The 15,121-nt window shown below is 52.1% G+C and overlaps 1 protein-coding gene across 3 annotated transcripts in view; it reads left to right on the top strand.

Moving 5' to 3' along the window:
• Positions 1 to 14,283, top strand: part of SFMBT2 (Scm like with four mbt domains 2) — a 215,887-nt gene extending 201,604 nt beyond the window's left edge. For all 3 annotated transcript variants that reach the window (XM_055332786.1, XM_055332787.1, XM_055332788.1), the window contains exons 18-21: positions 2,534 to 2,700; positions 2,993 to 3,256; positions 3,984 to 4,112; positions 9,325 to 14,283. In XM_055332786.1, the coding sequence (XP_055188761.1) occupies positions 2,534 to 2,700; positions 2,993 to 3,256; positions 3,984 to 4,112; positions 9,325 to 9,465 (701 nt within the window). In that variant the 3' untranslated portion in view covers positions 9,466 to 14,283. The remainder of the gene's footprint in view (positions 1 to 2,533; positions 2,701 to 2,992; positions 3,257 to 3,983; positions 4,113 to 9,324) is intronic.
• Positions 14,284 to 15,121: the final 838 nt, after the last annotated feature.

The raw sequence follows: 15,121 nt of genomic DNA, 5'->3' as shown, positions 1-15,121 counted from the left end.
GCCCAGGGGAGGGACAGGATGATCAACCCCAGAACAGATTATCACTGGCGGGCGTTGGCAAAGGAGAGATGACGCCGGGTATGCTCTGAACTTCAGGGCATTGGCTGAGTTTGGAAACGATCTGGCTGGAAGGAAAGCCGGGTAAAACTGGTTCCTGGTCATGGCAAGTAACCAGAATGGCTCTTGGTCCTTACGCTGACCAAGGAGAGTCTCCCTCTGCCCTTCTGTGCGAGGTGAGCACCTCGTCCTACACGGCTTCCTCCCGTCTATATGGCTCCCTCGGTGCAGAAGCAGCCTGCACTGTCCACGCTCCCGCGGGCTCCGCTGCCCCTCGTGTCCTGGGACGTGGGGTTGGCCGCCCCCACCGCCTTTGCTCTGACCTCCCCCCCCCCCCGCAGGAAGTCCTGCTGTCAGCCTCGTCTGGGTCTGTCCCCACACCCTGGAGCCTCCACCTTCTGGTGGCCTCTCCTGGGTCTTGTCCTTAGCTCTGCCTTCTGCACACATGGCAGCCACTCAGATTATGTTGAGCTCTGCTGACTCCCTCTGATGCCCGCTTCTGCCCTCAGTCATCTCTGACCCAGGGGTGACCGCATCCCCATCTCAGTGGCCCACAGGTTCGCTGTCCCGGCCCACGCTCCGGCTGCCAGGGTATCCACAGGGCCTCGGGGTGCAGTCCATGTGCCGGGAGCCCCAGCCGGCTGAGGTGGATCACCTGGTGTGTCACAACCAGGGATCTGAACGTACCTGAACCTCCACTCGGAGTATGAATTTCCACATGTTTTTTTCTGTACAGGTGCAGGGATATTCTAAACCATTTTCAGCTCCATCTCCAAGAGTCCGCACCCTCCTCTGGCAGGTTGGACCGCCTGGCTTTCTGCAGCCACGCTCACACATGCAGAGCCACCTGGGTGTGGGTTGGGTGTGGTGATGTCCCGTCCTCTCTGGAGAACTTGTTCCCCCTCCTATGACCTTTGGGCAGAGGGGAGACCCCGTGGAGCAGGGCTTCTTGCTAACAGATGCCCCAGAATCACAGAGGACTTAACTAGGAGCTAAACTTGCCCTTGAAGGTTGACCTTAAAAATAGGAAGAGGTGGGTTAACCAAGCTCCAATTAAACACGACCAAAATGACTTAGAGATTTTTCTGGGTCTGGGATGATAAAGCATGAAAATCCTAAGATCCCTGGGTCAGGTTACGGTAATTATGGCTGCAGATGTCCCACGGGGAAATGACAAAACCACACTGAGGGGCAATCGAGAGCTTCGAGGCCAAGCGTCACCCGGTGCAACCCCAAGCCTCTGCAAGCGGATGCACCTTTGTTGTAGTCAGTGAAACTGTGCTGATTTCCAGCATCTGGCTTCTAGGAAACTACCTGTAGATACACAGTTCGCTCTCTCAGGCCTTGGATCAGTTTCTTGGGTGTTGAGGCCCTGAGGGTGTTTATCTAGCTGAGTTTGAGGGACAAGGCAAAGTATCCCCGTACTTCCCCTGCCATCATAACTCCCCACCTGGCTTGGAAAAAAACAAACTGCAGCAGACTTGTCGGGGTTCTTGGGTGCGAACAGGTGCTTATCCACTTGTAACTGGTGCTTGGGGACAACCGTGAAGCAGTGATCGTCCTGTTCCGCTTGGTCCCACTGGGCTCGTTCTGCACGTGAGGCAGTGGGGCGTCAGGGCCAGGTGACTTTTCCATGGGAATGTGGCAGCGTGGCCACGTATGGGGACCACGCTGCACCCCAGAGTACGTGCTCCACCGTCCCTAGGAGCAGTGTGTTTAGGTATTTTTCTCGGCTCCTTTCAACCATAGATCAAGGTTCCCGTTCTGCAGGTGGTTATGTTGTGGGACAGTCGAGACTTTCCGTGATGAGTGTTGGTCAGGATCATAATTGAAAACCAGATCCTTAGCAGTGGCTTCAATGACTTGAACATGCATTTAACTTACAAAACACACGGGTCGTTATTGAAGGGTGGCCGATGATTCTCTCCCAGGTGCTCTTCGTGTTAACAGAGACCTCTCTCAGGTGCTGGCGGGGCTGACTTCTCCCGAGGCCTCTCTCTGAGCTTGCAGACGGCCATCTTCTCCGTCCTCACCTGGGCCTTGCCCCATGTGCACGCCCCTGGCGTGCGTCCCCCCCCACACACACGCTGGTCCCATGGGAGGAAGACCCCAATGTCTTGACCTCACTCACCCTTAATCACCTCCTCAAAGGCCCCATCTGCAAATACAGTGGCATGGGCAGGTGGAGGGAGCTTTAACATTTGAGTTCTGAAGACTCACAGCCCTGCCCAGAACACCTTCGAACCATGAGAGCGCTGGAGAAATGTCTCCTCCTCCACGGAAGAGACAGAGGGAAACCTGATGTCTACATGAGATGTTGGATTTTTATTGTTCCGAACGGAAGAGCCATCTTTCTCTCTTCTCTTTTCTCCCCCTTCTCCCCAGTTGTCCTCTCGTTTCTGTAGTCCCCCTGGGTCCACGTACGTACGTGTGCGCAACCTCTAGAAAACGCTTTCCGTCCTCTATCCCCTTGCAGCCTATTATTACGGAAAGAGAAAGAAGATCATTAAGCCCCCAATCGGGGAAGCCAGCGCCGAGAGCGGGCACCCGAAGCCAGCCAGACGAAGGAAGCGGCGAAAATCCATCTTCGTGCAGAAGAAGCGGAGGTCTTCCGCCGTGGATTTCGCCACGGGCTCGGGGGAGGTATGTCTGGCCTGGAGCGCCTTCCTGCCTTGGCCTGGGACGCGGGCTGCTCACGGGCAAGGCCGCAGATGACATGCGACGCCGGGTGTTTGGAAGCCCCAGCTCCTTGGTCGCTGAGAGCGGCTTCATTCTGCTTGGCCTTGCGGGCTGGGGGAGAGCTGTGACAGGGACCATGGTGGGGACAGTAGGATGGGCCTTGGGGTCCCTTCTTGGGGTCCGCTCGGGGGGTGTGCACGGGGCCAGCTGGGCAGGAGAAGGCCTCCCTGGATTTAGTGCCTCCCCTTCTCCCCAGGAAAGCGAGGAAGAGGATGCGGATGCCATGGACGAGGACACTGGCAGTGAGGAAACCAGCTCCGAGCTCCGTGATGACCAGACGGACACCTCTTCGGCCGAGGTGCCCTCCGTGCGGCCCCGGAGGGCAGTCACCCTGAGGAGCAACTCGGAGCCGGAGCGCCGGCCGCCCATGGAGAGGCCGCGGAGGGCCCGGCGGGTGCAGGCGGCCTCCCATGCCGAGGAGGCGGACCAGGGCACGGCCACTGGCCACGACCCTGTGGAGGTAACACCTGAGGGCCCCAGGGTGGGCTTGTGTGGGGCCAGGGTGCAGGCAGGCTGGTGAAGAACGCCTTGACGTGGGGCTCCCAGCTTAAACTGCCAGGAGCGGTAGCGGCAGCTGCAGCCCAGGGTCCAAGTCTGGGGGAGAGGCCTGGTGATTTCCCGTCTTGAGTGGAGTCCAGGACAGTAATAGCACCTGTTTCTCTGGAAGGTTTTCCAGTCGCAAAGGACTCTTGTCAGGAGAACAGACCTGATGAGTCCTCAGGGTCCCGTTGACCACTGAGCTTCCCCTTCACGGGGCCCCTGTGTTGCCGCAGAAGTCTAGGTCAGCATGTCAGGTCTCCCCCAGACCCACAGGCAGGACACGATCGGCTGGAAGGTCACGGGCACCATCACCACCAGAATAAATGGGCAAGAGCTGGCTGCCTCCCGTAGGCTCTCAGGCGCCGCGTACCATCTCTGCAGCGGAGGTGCATCCTCACCAGGCAGGCCCGGGATTTCCTCAGCTGGCTTTTCAGCTCCTGCTCTCACGGTGCCTTTTCTCTTGACCTCTAAGGACACACAAGTCATGGGAGGCAAAGTCATAACCCAGACGAGATGCTAAGAACGCCCCTTGAACCCCCAAGTCTCTGTGGCCTGTCGGGTGCCCAGGCAGAGGCTGGAGGGAGGAGGAAAGTCTGGCTCCGGCCCTGCAGTGATCCAATGACCTCCTGCCTCCTTTCTCCCATCAGGACGCAAAGCAAGAGGACGAGGAGAGACTCGTTCTGGAGAGCAACCCGTTGGAGTGGACGGTGACCGACGTGGTGAGGTTCATCAAGCTGACCGACTGCGCCCCGTTGGCCAAGATATTTCAGGAGCAGGTGCGCTGGTTCTGCGGCTGAGTTTGCTCAGTTTTGTTTGATCTGCTGATTTAGCTGCTTTCAGTGACACGGCTCTGGCAGGGCAGGCGGCCTCAGTCCCTGCTCACACTCAGTCCCTGCTGACACCTCCGTCGGGGGCTCCTTGCTGCCAAGCACAGACGGAAGCCCCAGCTCGTCTTCTCAGATGCTCCTTCTTGGGGGCGGGGAGTCCTGGGGGATCGGGGCGCTTGCCTGGCCTTTGTTGTGTCGGGGCGGGGGTCTGTCCTGCAGTAAAGCCATTTTTGTCTAAAAGGTGTCTGTCTCCTTCGGCTACCTTTCCCCCGTCCTCTGGCTGGAGGGAGCAGGCCTCCCTTGGGCCCTTTTCACCCATGCAGCTTCTTTAGCGATAGGTCTTGGCCGAGGACGCAAACAGACAAACCCAGGCACTCTCCCGATGCCCTCTCGGGCCCCCAGGTCCCTGTGGTCGGCTCTCTCTCCTCTGCACCTTATGTTTATTTGATTCATCACATCCAGGGCTTTTAGTTCTATTCAGCGGGAGAAACGGGGCAAGTACATCTCCTCATCTTCCCTGTTCCTCTCAGTGCCCCCATTTCTTTCACTCCTTCCTCTGCAACGACGTTAAAAACCTGTGGAATGTCAGGCACTGTGCTGGGAGATGACTGAATGCAAAACGATCGGCATACTCTGTACTTTAAAGGAACTTTGATTCTGCAGATAAGATGATATTTAGCTAAAACCTAAGACCTGCTCTGAGCCCTAAGTCAGGGATTTTTTTTTTACATCACCCCTTAAACTAATGTGGAAACTAATTGCCCGTCTGGACACAAGCCACCCTGCAGATAGAATTTCCAGTGAAGCCTGTGACTTACTCTCTTGCGCTCGTGTAAAGTCTTGCCGTTTCTCAAGCCGCCTCACGGTCTAACTGGGTCTTTCGGGGCCTCATATTTAAGGAAGGTACTGTTTGCTGTATAATCAGTTAAAGGTGTGTGTGCATGGTCTTTTTTTAAGATGATACACACCGATACCCTAGAAGGAGGCTAACTGCGGGCACTCCGGGAGGAAGGGAGAAAGAAGGGCCTCCGATTCCCACGCACGCAGCGACTCCCCCAGATTTTCCACTGGGCCCACTGTGGAAAAAGTGAATTCATGTGGGCAGACCAGGTCTTCCCCTTGTTCATTCAACACACGTTAACGAGCCCCTGTTCTGTGTCTGGCGGGCATTTTTCTAGGTGCCGAGGATAGAACGGGGAAACAAACTAGAAGAGATCCCTTGCCCTGACTGCCGTGCCTTCTCAAAAGTGAATTAAAATGCGAGGCCGCCCCTGACGCCTGGGTCCCGGGCCTCAGCGCCCAGCTCTCTCTGCTGGGAGGTGCTGCTTTGGGCCAGCTGCATCTGTGTTTCTGTGCCCCGACCCCCAGCAGGACGGCGACGGAGCCACATCTCACTCATTGTGTGTCTCCAGTATCTACTTTGGGGTCTGACGATACAAACAATGTATTCGATATTTTGCAAAGAAATGTAAAACAGCTTTAAAAGACCTGGCACCTCCTCAGAAACTAAGGTTTGATTTATCAGGGGAATCCTTTCTCCTCCTTCCTGGGCTGTGAGACGTGAGAAAAATGTAGCAAAAGGAAAAGCATTTCAGAAAGAACTGGTGAGGAATACCACCTTGCACCTGAGGTGTAGACACATGAAAGTATTTTTACTGAGTAATAGTTTTTGCATCCTGAAGAGTGCATGTGACACTTGTACATCGGGGGTGTGCTGATAAAGGGAACAGCTCTGAAAGCCGCCCTCCGGGGAGGAGCCTAGAGGATTGCCACACGGCTGCATCTACTGTCCCCTCCCCTTTATTTCCACCACCGGTAAATACTGTTCCAAATTTTGCATTTATCGTGTTCTTGTTTGAGTTCCTCTCACATGCTTTTTCGAGGTGACGCCATAAGGTTTCCCACAGTAGGTGAACCAACATACGTTTCCCCTCATGGGGTAGGGGTTCCCGTTACCATATACTTCTGTGCCAACACTTAGCACTGTGTGACTTTGCCACTTTTGTGGGCATAAAATTGTGTCGTGGGCCTCATTGGCACTTCCCTGATAAGGCTGGCATCTCCACCACAAATTTCACCACTTTTGTTTCACTTGTGAAGTATCTGCCCGTGCCTTTTGCCTAATTTTTTTCATGGTTTGTCTTTGTTGTTGGTTTGCGTAGTGACTTATACATTTTGGAAATCACTGCCGTCCTTCGTGCACTGTACACAGAGCATGCGGTGTGTGGTTGGGCTGGCCGCTCCATGGCACCCTGTAATGGACCCCACGGGGAGCACCCCAGTTCACCGGGCTTAGCTGTGCTACCCCATAGTAAGCATCCTCACCCCTGGTCCCTCATGCCCTCCCCACCCTGCCTACTGACCCATTCCAGGACATTGTGCCCAATATCAGCTTGTGGATGTTCAAGTCCTATAACGTGACTTCTCTAACATCTTTAGTGACTCCTGCTCACACAGCCCAGCAGTTCCCATATCCTAACTGCCATCTGGGCCCATCTCGGCTCTACCCTCAGTGTCTCTGAGCTTTCCTTGGGTACGTGCTCTCGTGAACTACTTGCCTTCCATGGGTCCAACCTCCCCTTAATGATTCCCCTTAACCCCTTAGGTCTGAGTTCAGGCATCACCTGATCTCTGGAGCGTTCCTGACTCCTCCTATAAGACTGGCTGTGTTCCCATCCATTTGAGCCCGTAGCTCCATGACCATACTTTATTTTCTCTGTATTGTAGTGGTCTGTTCATCATAATGGCCCTCCTGGGAGGGAGTCTTCGTTTCTTCAGTGCGGTAACCACAGAGGCCATAGAGTGCCTGGCTCATAGACGGTGCTCAAGAAACGCTTGTTGAGTAAATAAATGACATCCTTCACTTAAATGTGGTGCCTGCATATGGCGGCTGCCTTCACTGCTGTGGTCTGCGGAGAGTTATGGAAGCATTTTAGGACTGGCTTTCAATTGCAATTGAATCTTCATGTCCAAGGATGGCCATCCTAAGTATGGATGTTTAGAGTGACGGCTTTCCCTCCAAAGTTTAATATCTGGAAACCATGGTTCTAGGGGCACCTGGGTGGCTCAGTCAGTTAAATGTCCAACTCCTGGTTTCCGCTCAGGTCATGATCTCAGGGTCCTGGGATCGAGCCCCATGTCGGTCTTGCTGCTCAGCGGGGAGTCTGCTGGTCTCCTCTCTCTGCCCCTCCCTGCCCCCTCCCCTGCATGCTTGTGCGTGCTCTCTTTCTCTCTCTCACTCTAAAATAAATAAATGAATCTTAAAAAAAGAAAGAAAGAAAGCCATGGTTCTAGTTCCAATACAGTCTCTAACTCAATGATCTTAGGTAGATCAACTAGTTTTTATGGTATTAATCTCCAACTAAAAAAACTTCCTTTACCCTAAAAGAAGTTTCTGTTCTGTTCTTCATTGAACATAATGGTTAAGCCACCTGCACATGGTTTTATAACATCATCCTGTTTCCTACTTAAAATGTGTTTTTATGAGTCCCATGATACGAGACTATGTATCCCCAGGCCTATACCCATTCTGTCAAGTTTTGATAAAATATTAGGCAGATTTGCCTCAGAAAGTGGAGTCAGCTGACAGGTCCCAGGTCAGGAGGTGCCATGGTTTGGTTCATGAACTTGAGCAAAACACTGTTTCTCAGCACTTCCTCTAGTTTGCCCTAGAGGTGGGATCTGAAGAGAAAGTAACCTGTAAAAACACTATAGAAAAAGAAAAAACAAACAAACATAGCATCAAAAACTCATTGACAGTTTTATTAGTTTGTCTCCTACTTTTAGCGTGTATTCAGGACTGATTGGCTCACTTTGGGGTTCAATAAGGTCCAGTGTGGGTCTTGGTTGACAGGCGCTTGTCGTCGTGCACATCAAGGCCCAAGCCCATGTAATCTGGACAGTTTAAGTTGTACTTATGTCGGAACTCTTAAAGCTAAGGCTTGGTCCTTATTGCCGCTGTACTTATTAGGGATTATCAGCACCTCGAGGTGGCTTTTGAAACATCGTATGCTAAATTATGCTTGCTCCTACCATTAGTCCTCCTAAGGCCAACATTTACACCCATTTTGGTTTTTTTTTCTTTTTTTTTGCTTTTGGTATCTTTAAGATAGCTCGATAAACCACTAATTTTAAGAACATAAGCTCTGTGCGTGTAATTCGTGATGCATGATGTCTGAGATTCACGTGCTTGTGTGCAGTTGCAGGACTAGCACATCTCTGTGGCTTGTGGGAGCCCTGGGTTCACCGCTTCTCCAAAAGGCAGAAATTCCCATTTGCTGGGTTCGATTCCTGCTCTCCTTCTACCACTGGCCTTTACCGCTAACCTTCCCTTACTTCCTTTGGAATGTGAAGACTGTCTTGTCTTCAAACAACATCTATGTAAATATGGTTATAGGAAGCGAGCTGGTGAAGAGGCCGAGGTGTCCAGTGGGGTGATACTAAAGCTTTGGGGTGAGCCATAGTCTTTTCCTCCTGCAGCAGCTGCAGCGTAACAGTCTCTAGTGATACAGTCCCCATGCGGACTCGGGGCATGGCTGTATGGCTGTAGGGGGCTGGCGAGGACAAAACCCGGAGGCAGACCCTGTGCACCTCGTTCTGGGAGATGCAGCTGTGCAGACGGAGAAGCGTGCCTTTGTGTGTGTGTGTCAGTACCTGAGTTTTCCTCAGGGGAGAACTGCCCTGGGTAGTGGCCCATCTCTCTAGCATCTTGTTTCGATGATGAAACATCAGGCCCTGTCCAAGAAGAGAGAGCTGCCCCTCTTCATAGAGAGCTCTTTTCCTGCTCACAGGGGAGTCACAGCAGAATGTACGAAGGGCGGGGGTGCAGGGGGGTTGGAGGCACTGTTCCGGCCAGTGGCCAGGGGCTGTAAGCTTGAGAGGGAGGAGGTCCTGCAGCAGCCCACCTGGTCCCCCTCTCCGTCCCACCAGCCAAGGCATGTGAGTTTCAGAGTAGCCAGTATTGTCTGAGAGAAAGATTTTTATTAACCAGAAAGATGAGAGTCCCCGAGCCAAGTGGGTATTGCCGCCACGCGCTCCCGTGAATTGAAGGTGAGGAGAGCAGCCCCTCATGGCCTGGGCCCCCAAGAGGAAGCCTGCCACGTGTGATGCCTTCCCTTGGTGCACAGTGTCTGGGCTCTAACATGACTTTGTTTCCCGGCAGGACATTGATGGCCAAGCGCTCCTGTTGCTGACTCTCCCCACGGTGCAGGAGTGCATGGAGCTGAAGCTGGGGCCCGCCATCAAGCTGTGCCATCAGATCGAGAGAGTGAAAGTGGCTTTCTATGCCCAGTATGCCAACTGACGCTGTCCTCTTGGGGGGCGATCCATGGTCTCGGTGACGCAGCGTCTCGGGAGGGTTAGGGATCGCAGCTTCGTTTTGCTGGACTGTGAGATGGTACATGCACTAAGTAGCACCGAAAAGCGGGAAGCAGGGAGGGCCCTGCTCATGCTCCTGCTCCTGCCTGTTTGCAAGCATGCCACTCCTGCATGGCCATGTTTGCAAGCATGCCCAGGACCACCCCAGTGGCTTCTGGACAGTGTTGGGCACCGTGGAAAATGGAAGAGCCTCTTTGTACATCCACGCCTCGCCTTGCTCCATCTGGAAACCAGGCAGCTCCCCACTAAGGGCTCTCTTCGACCACAGCCCCCTTTGCTTTGAAAACTAAGGCACACAGGCCTTTTGTCCATGTGCCCATGGAGGCCCCCCGGCTGGTCATTCTGCTGTGGTTGTTACAAACACTTCTTCAGTAACGATGCACATGTGGCTACGGCCGCGTGGGTGTCACTGCAATTTGATCTTGGGGGCGACTTAGTTCCCCAATGCACTTGTTCCAGGTTGAGGTTATGAAAGGATGGGCTACACCTGCGTCACCTGTCAGAGGTGCCTTTTAGGAAGCAGGGGGCACGAAGGCAGGCAGCATGTCATCACAGAGAGACCGTTCTTCCTGAGGGATGGACCCCCAGAGCCTGTAGAGGGTTCCGTTTGCAATCTCTTAGAGAACTTCACACACTGCTAACTTTCTCATTTAATTGTGACCAGATCAGGGAGTCATTCCTTTAGTCTGTTGGGAAATACTGAGCTGTGTATCGAAAGAAAAGCTTAATTTCAGAGAGGAGTGGGAAAGGCATCAGGAAGCTTTTAATAAACCAGCTGCATCCCCTTGGAGGACCCTGCAATGAGTCTCTTGATGAGGCTGGCTTTGAGTGCGCTCCATCAGCCCGGCCCTGGGATGGCTATGGAGGAGGCGGGCACTCCTGGTGGGAAGCACGTCAGCAACCTGGGCCGGCCCTGCTCTCCCGCTGGCCCGGCTGATGCCAACCGTGACCCTGGATGGCGGGATCACTCTGGATGTCCCTGTCCACCTCCTGCTCCTGCTAAAGGCGAGTTCTGATCTGCCCGGATGAGACACAAGAGGTGAAGAAGACTCGTGTCACCACTGTGTTTACACTCTCCTGTAGCCCACTCTGGTTTGGAGGTTCCTGATGACATTTATCAGGCAGTTCTCATTACGTCGGTTGTGTCACCTGTGGAGAGATCTGAGGCTCTGAGAATTGGCTGGGATTTTGTTTTGTTTTGTTTTTGTACCAGTCACTTCATCTGCGTTTGCGTGTGAGGGACCCAATGCGCTCAGTGAAACCCGAATGGATGGCTCCCCTCTGTTGTGGTCAGTGGCCCAAATGCTTTTGGAAATGGGCGCAAGGAAAGCAGACCTTTGGATTGTCCCTCAGGGGACACGGAAGGGGAGCCTGCCCTACTGCTACGTTTGTACTGTAATTATCTTGATCTCTCTTCCTTGATTAGAGTCTCAGCAGCTGCAGTGACATCGTGTGGTAGGCTTATTAGCTATCACATTTCTGCTGTATTTTTACGGCATGATTATCTGTCAGATTTTGCAAAGTTAGGTTATTAATGTTGACCTTTACTCACACTGTGTTGCTGTTACAGACGCAAACAGGAAGCCTATTTTGGAGGTAACTTTTTACTCCGCCCCCACACCTGGCTGATTTCTACCATGTTTTAAATGTTTGGCAAGTGGGTTTGCCTGGGGACCAGCGACGGAAGGACCAGTGTCCTACACTGGCACTGGCAGTGTGGCCAGGTTGGGAGCATCCGTGCTGACTGGCCCTTGGCTTGCGGTTGGGCTTCCGGCTCCTAGGCTGAAGCATCGGTCTCCTCCTGGGTTCCTGCCCCTGCCTCCTCAGCCACATGCTTTTGGCCTTAAACGCTCAGCCTGGTGGAGTCTGTCGGAAAGAGCACCCATTTTGAGATCTTTGGCTTCATCCCTGCACTGACTCACTTAGGATCCTTCACCGTGGCCTTTCTGAGCTGAGCTATTCCTGTTGTATCTGGAACAAGAGCAGAGGGTTGTGGTGGCTGCAACGTGGCACTGTATTCACAGGATGCGTGTCCCCTTCTTGTGCCCTTTCTGGTAGAGGTACAGAGGAGGAGGTGCTACATCGCGGAGGCATATGTTGCAGGCATCTCTGGAGCCCCCCGGCCCCCTAGAGGATCTGGAAGGATCTCCCACTGGCAGGCTGGGCGAGATGCGGCCACCGTTGCTGGCGAAGCTTCCTGCCTCCCAAAGGGCTGCGCACCCAAGACGCCCCAACTTCAGTCTCTTTCTGGGTGGCAATCGGTCTCTTCACCCCCTTCCACTTTCTCGTGAGGGAGGAAGACGTAGCTGGAGCCAGAGGCCGAGGGCCCAGCTCTGGGGTCTCCCCCATGAAGGCTGTGTGTGCCACCTCCTGGCCCTCTGAGAGCCAAGAAACCCTTCCAGGACCCAGAAGATGCTTTTGCTGTCAGTGTCACCAGCATCCTCCTGAACTTGGACCCTCTGCGGACTTGCACTGGTGGGTGCACTTCACGTGGGTAGCAACCTGGCTATGGAATGGGAAGGTGGCGTCTGTTTCTCTGTAGGATTCACCCCCCACCAGCTTCTGTCTCATAAATAGGGCCGATTTCCAAGGAACCTTTACCTCGTGGTTACTGTGTCTCTTATGGCAGGAAATGCTGATTCTACACGCCCCACCCTGGGTACCACCACAGCCCCAGGCCAGACATGTGTCGGCTGGAACACCGACAAGTGATGCCCACCTCCTCCATCCCCAGATGCCACAACCTCCACTCTGTCTCTGTGATGATACTTTGGGACCAAAGTCCTGTGCTCTGATTACCTGGGTCCTCGATGCACCCTGCCACGCGTTACCTCCTGGAGCTGGATGAGAAGCGTGTATCAGCTCTCCCAGCCAAGTAGACACTTCGCCGTCTGTACAGTGTGAGGCAGAAATACCACCTTGCCTTTAATGGTGGGAGTCATCACGCAATCCCATCCCAAAACTGCGGGAGCTTGTCCAGCTCCTGCCTTCTTGACCGCATCTGTACTGTATTGGGAAAGTATCCCATCCACAAGAGGATAAACCTAAAAAAAAAAAAAAAAAAAAAAAAAAACCTAAAAGGAACAGGGTACGGCTGGCATTGCAAACGAACTTCTTTGCTTTTCAAAAACAAACCAAAAAAGAAAAATGGAAACCAGTTCCCTTCCAGTTGCATAGTACAGAGAACTCACCCATCACTTTTAAAATTTGGTCCATTTGATCAAAGGTCAACTCACACACACACAGTGTTTGGGCTGCACGGCCATTAGGTTGCTTTACCTTATTTGATCGTATCTGAAAGAGTTATTTCCTGTGTTTGCTTTGATTGGCTCCTCAATAAATTTAAATAACTCAGACCTTTGACACTGACCCCCCACCCACCCGGCTGTCATCTCTGGGAGGCTGATTTGGGTCGGTGTTTGAAGCTCAGTCAGAGTGTCCTAACTTGTCTCTCAGAAATTCTGAGTGTTGCAGCGGGCAAGTTCTGAGATTTGCCTTTTATCTTAGACCAGACACCTTCCTAAGAGCCGCCCTCCTTTCATTTTGCAAGCACTGGGGGTTTTCATACTTTCTTGCGTAGAACACCCGTTTCTGTTTATTTCTGTACATAGATCTATAAAAGCCGTAGCGTTAAAATCTTTGTTGTGGTTTGAGTAACATTGTTGCCTTTTCGGTTGAGATGGTGAACCTAGGATCCAAGTACTCTGTTCTGTCCTTAGAAAGCTGTGATCGAGTGTGCAATTGTTTTTGAAGGGAACAATAGTAAATTAAAGTCCCTGTAGTCTTTAAGGAAGAAATTGTGGAAGAGATAGACAGACTGCCCGTGTCTCTTGGTGCAATAACTAATAGCAAGGAAAAGTTCTATTTGCAACTATGACGAACTAGTGATCCTCTTATTCATTTACCGTTCTTTTCTGTTCAAGAGTTTTCCGGAAATTGCTTTTGTCCCTTTAACTCGGTTAAGTATTTCAGTTGGTTCTTCTAGCTTTTATCACTAGAGTTGGTTGACAAGTAGCCAAAAACATGGATGTGATAAAACCAAATTGTGCTGGTTTTGATCCACTTAATCTAAAAATTGTACTTGCTGACACGGTGGCTGCTTCGGGTGTGGGTCAGAAGCGCCTCTAGTTCCAGCGATGAGTACTAACCCAGACGGTTCCCTGAGCGGCGGTCTTGCCATCGTCCTGGCTGGTTTTCAATGGCAAGGATTCCGTACCAGCAAGCACACAGGTCCGGTCATGCAGCCATGCCACGGCACGGCTTCAGGTGGGCCTGACGCATACCCCGAAGGGAAGGCAAAGTTCTGGGACCAGCATTTGCTGAAAACCAGCTTAAGATGGGAAATTGGAGAAAAAAATTTTTTTTAATGACAGAAGAAAAAAATCATCTCATTCGTTGTTCACAATGGGAGCAAGCATGATATCCAGAAGCATCAACTGTCCCTAGTCGTGAATGTCAGAAGCCCTTTTCCCGTTTTTTGCATTCCAGTTTGAGTAGTTGGTATTGAAATTTGATTCCTATCTTGTGTACGGTTCGGTGTGTAAAAGGAAAAATCCATGTTTTTACTTTTGGGATGTGCAGGACAAACGGGCATGTTGTTGGTTTGTTGTAAGATTGTATTCTGTATATATGTTTCCATGTAAATAAATGAAAATCTATATCAGAGTTATATTTTAATTTTTATTCTAAATGAAAAGAAACCCTTTTTACTTGAAAAAAAGTTGTAAGCCACATTGTTAATAAATTAAAAATAAGTTCTATGGTGGTGTCTGTGTCTTTCTGTGTAAGGGTACTAACAAATATTATATGGAGGGTCTGCATTCTGTTGTGTTTTTCTTTTCCGGCTACACACCAGAGCATGCGTTTGTAGGTTCTGAAGGTCCCGTGCAGTCTTTTGGAGTTACCTGCCAGCCTTGGAGCTTTTTATTCATGGCACCTGCATTTATTCTTCTTCCCAAAACACTGCAGTACATCCCACACACACACCACCCCTGGGCTTCCCACACTCAGTGATGGTGCTTCTTCCGTGGTTGCCTGGTGCATCGTGAGGGAGACCACGCTCCGTCTGGGGGAGCATACTCAACCGTATTTACACGTACGCTTGTCCTTCACATGTCGCCAGTGGGCGTCGGGCATCTCGGAAGAGCAAGAGCTGCCTTTGCCACCCTGCCCGGGCGTGCAGTCTCTGTCTCGGGTGGGACGTGCTCCTCCCCCTCTCCTGCAACACGCTCAGACAGCATTCCCGAGGCTCTGGGGACGAGCCAAGGCCCACGGGATGGGCATTCGGAGGAAGGTGGTGGAGGAACACGGCGACTCTCCTTTCTCCCGATCCCGGCCCGTCTTAACCATCCGACTTCTCTTTATTTATTTTTTTAATAATAAATTTATTTTTTATTGGTGTTCAATTTGCCAACATACAGAATAACACCCAGTGCTCATCCCGTCAAGTGCCCAACTCAGTGCCTGCCACCCAGTCACCCCCACCCCCCGCCCTCCTCCCCTTCCACCCCTAGTTCATTTCCCAGTTAGGAGTCTTCCATGTTCTGTCTCCCTTTCTGAGATTTCCTACTTATTTTTTCTCC

Source organism: Nyctereutes procyonoides, unplaced genomic scaffold (genome assembly GCF_905146905.1).
Source record: "Nyctereutes procyonoides isolate TBG_1078 unplaced genomic scaffold, NYPRO_anot_genome, whole genome shotgun sequence".
Lineage (NCBI taxonomy): Eukaryota > Metazoa > Chordata > Mammalia > Carnivora > Canidae > Nyctereutes > Nyctereutes procyonoides.
Note: the sequence above shows the minus strand (reverse complement) of the source record. Positions and strands in the feature narration are given on the sequence as shown.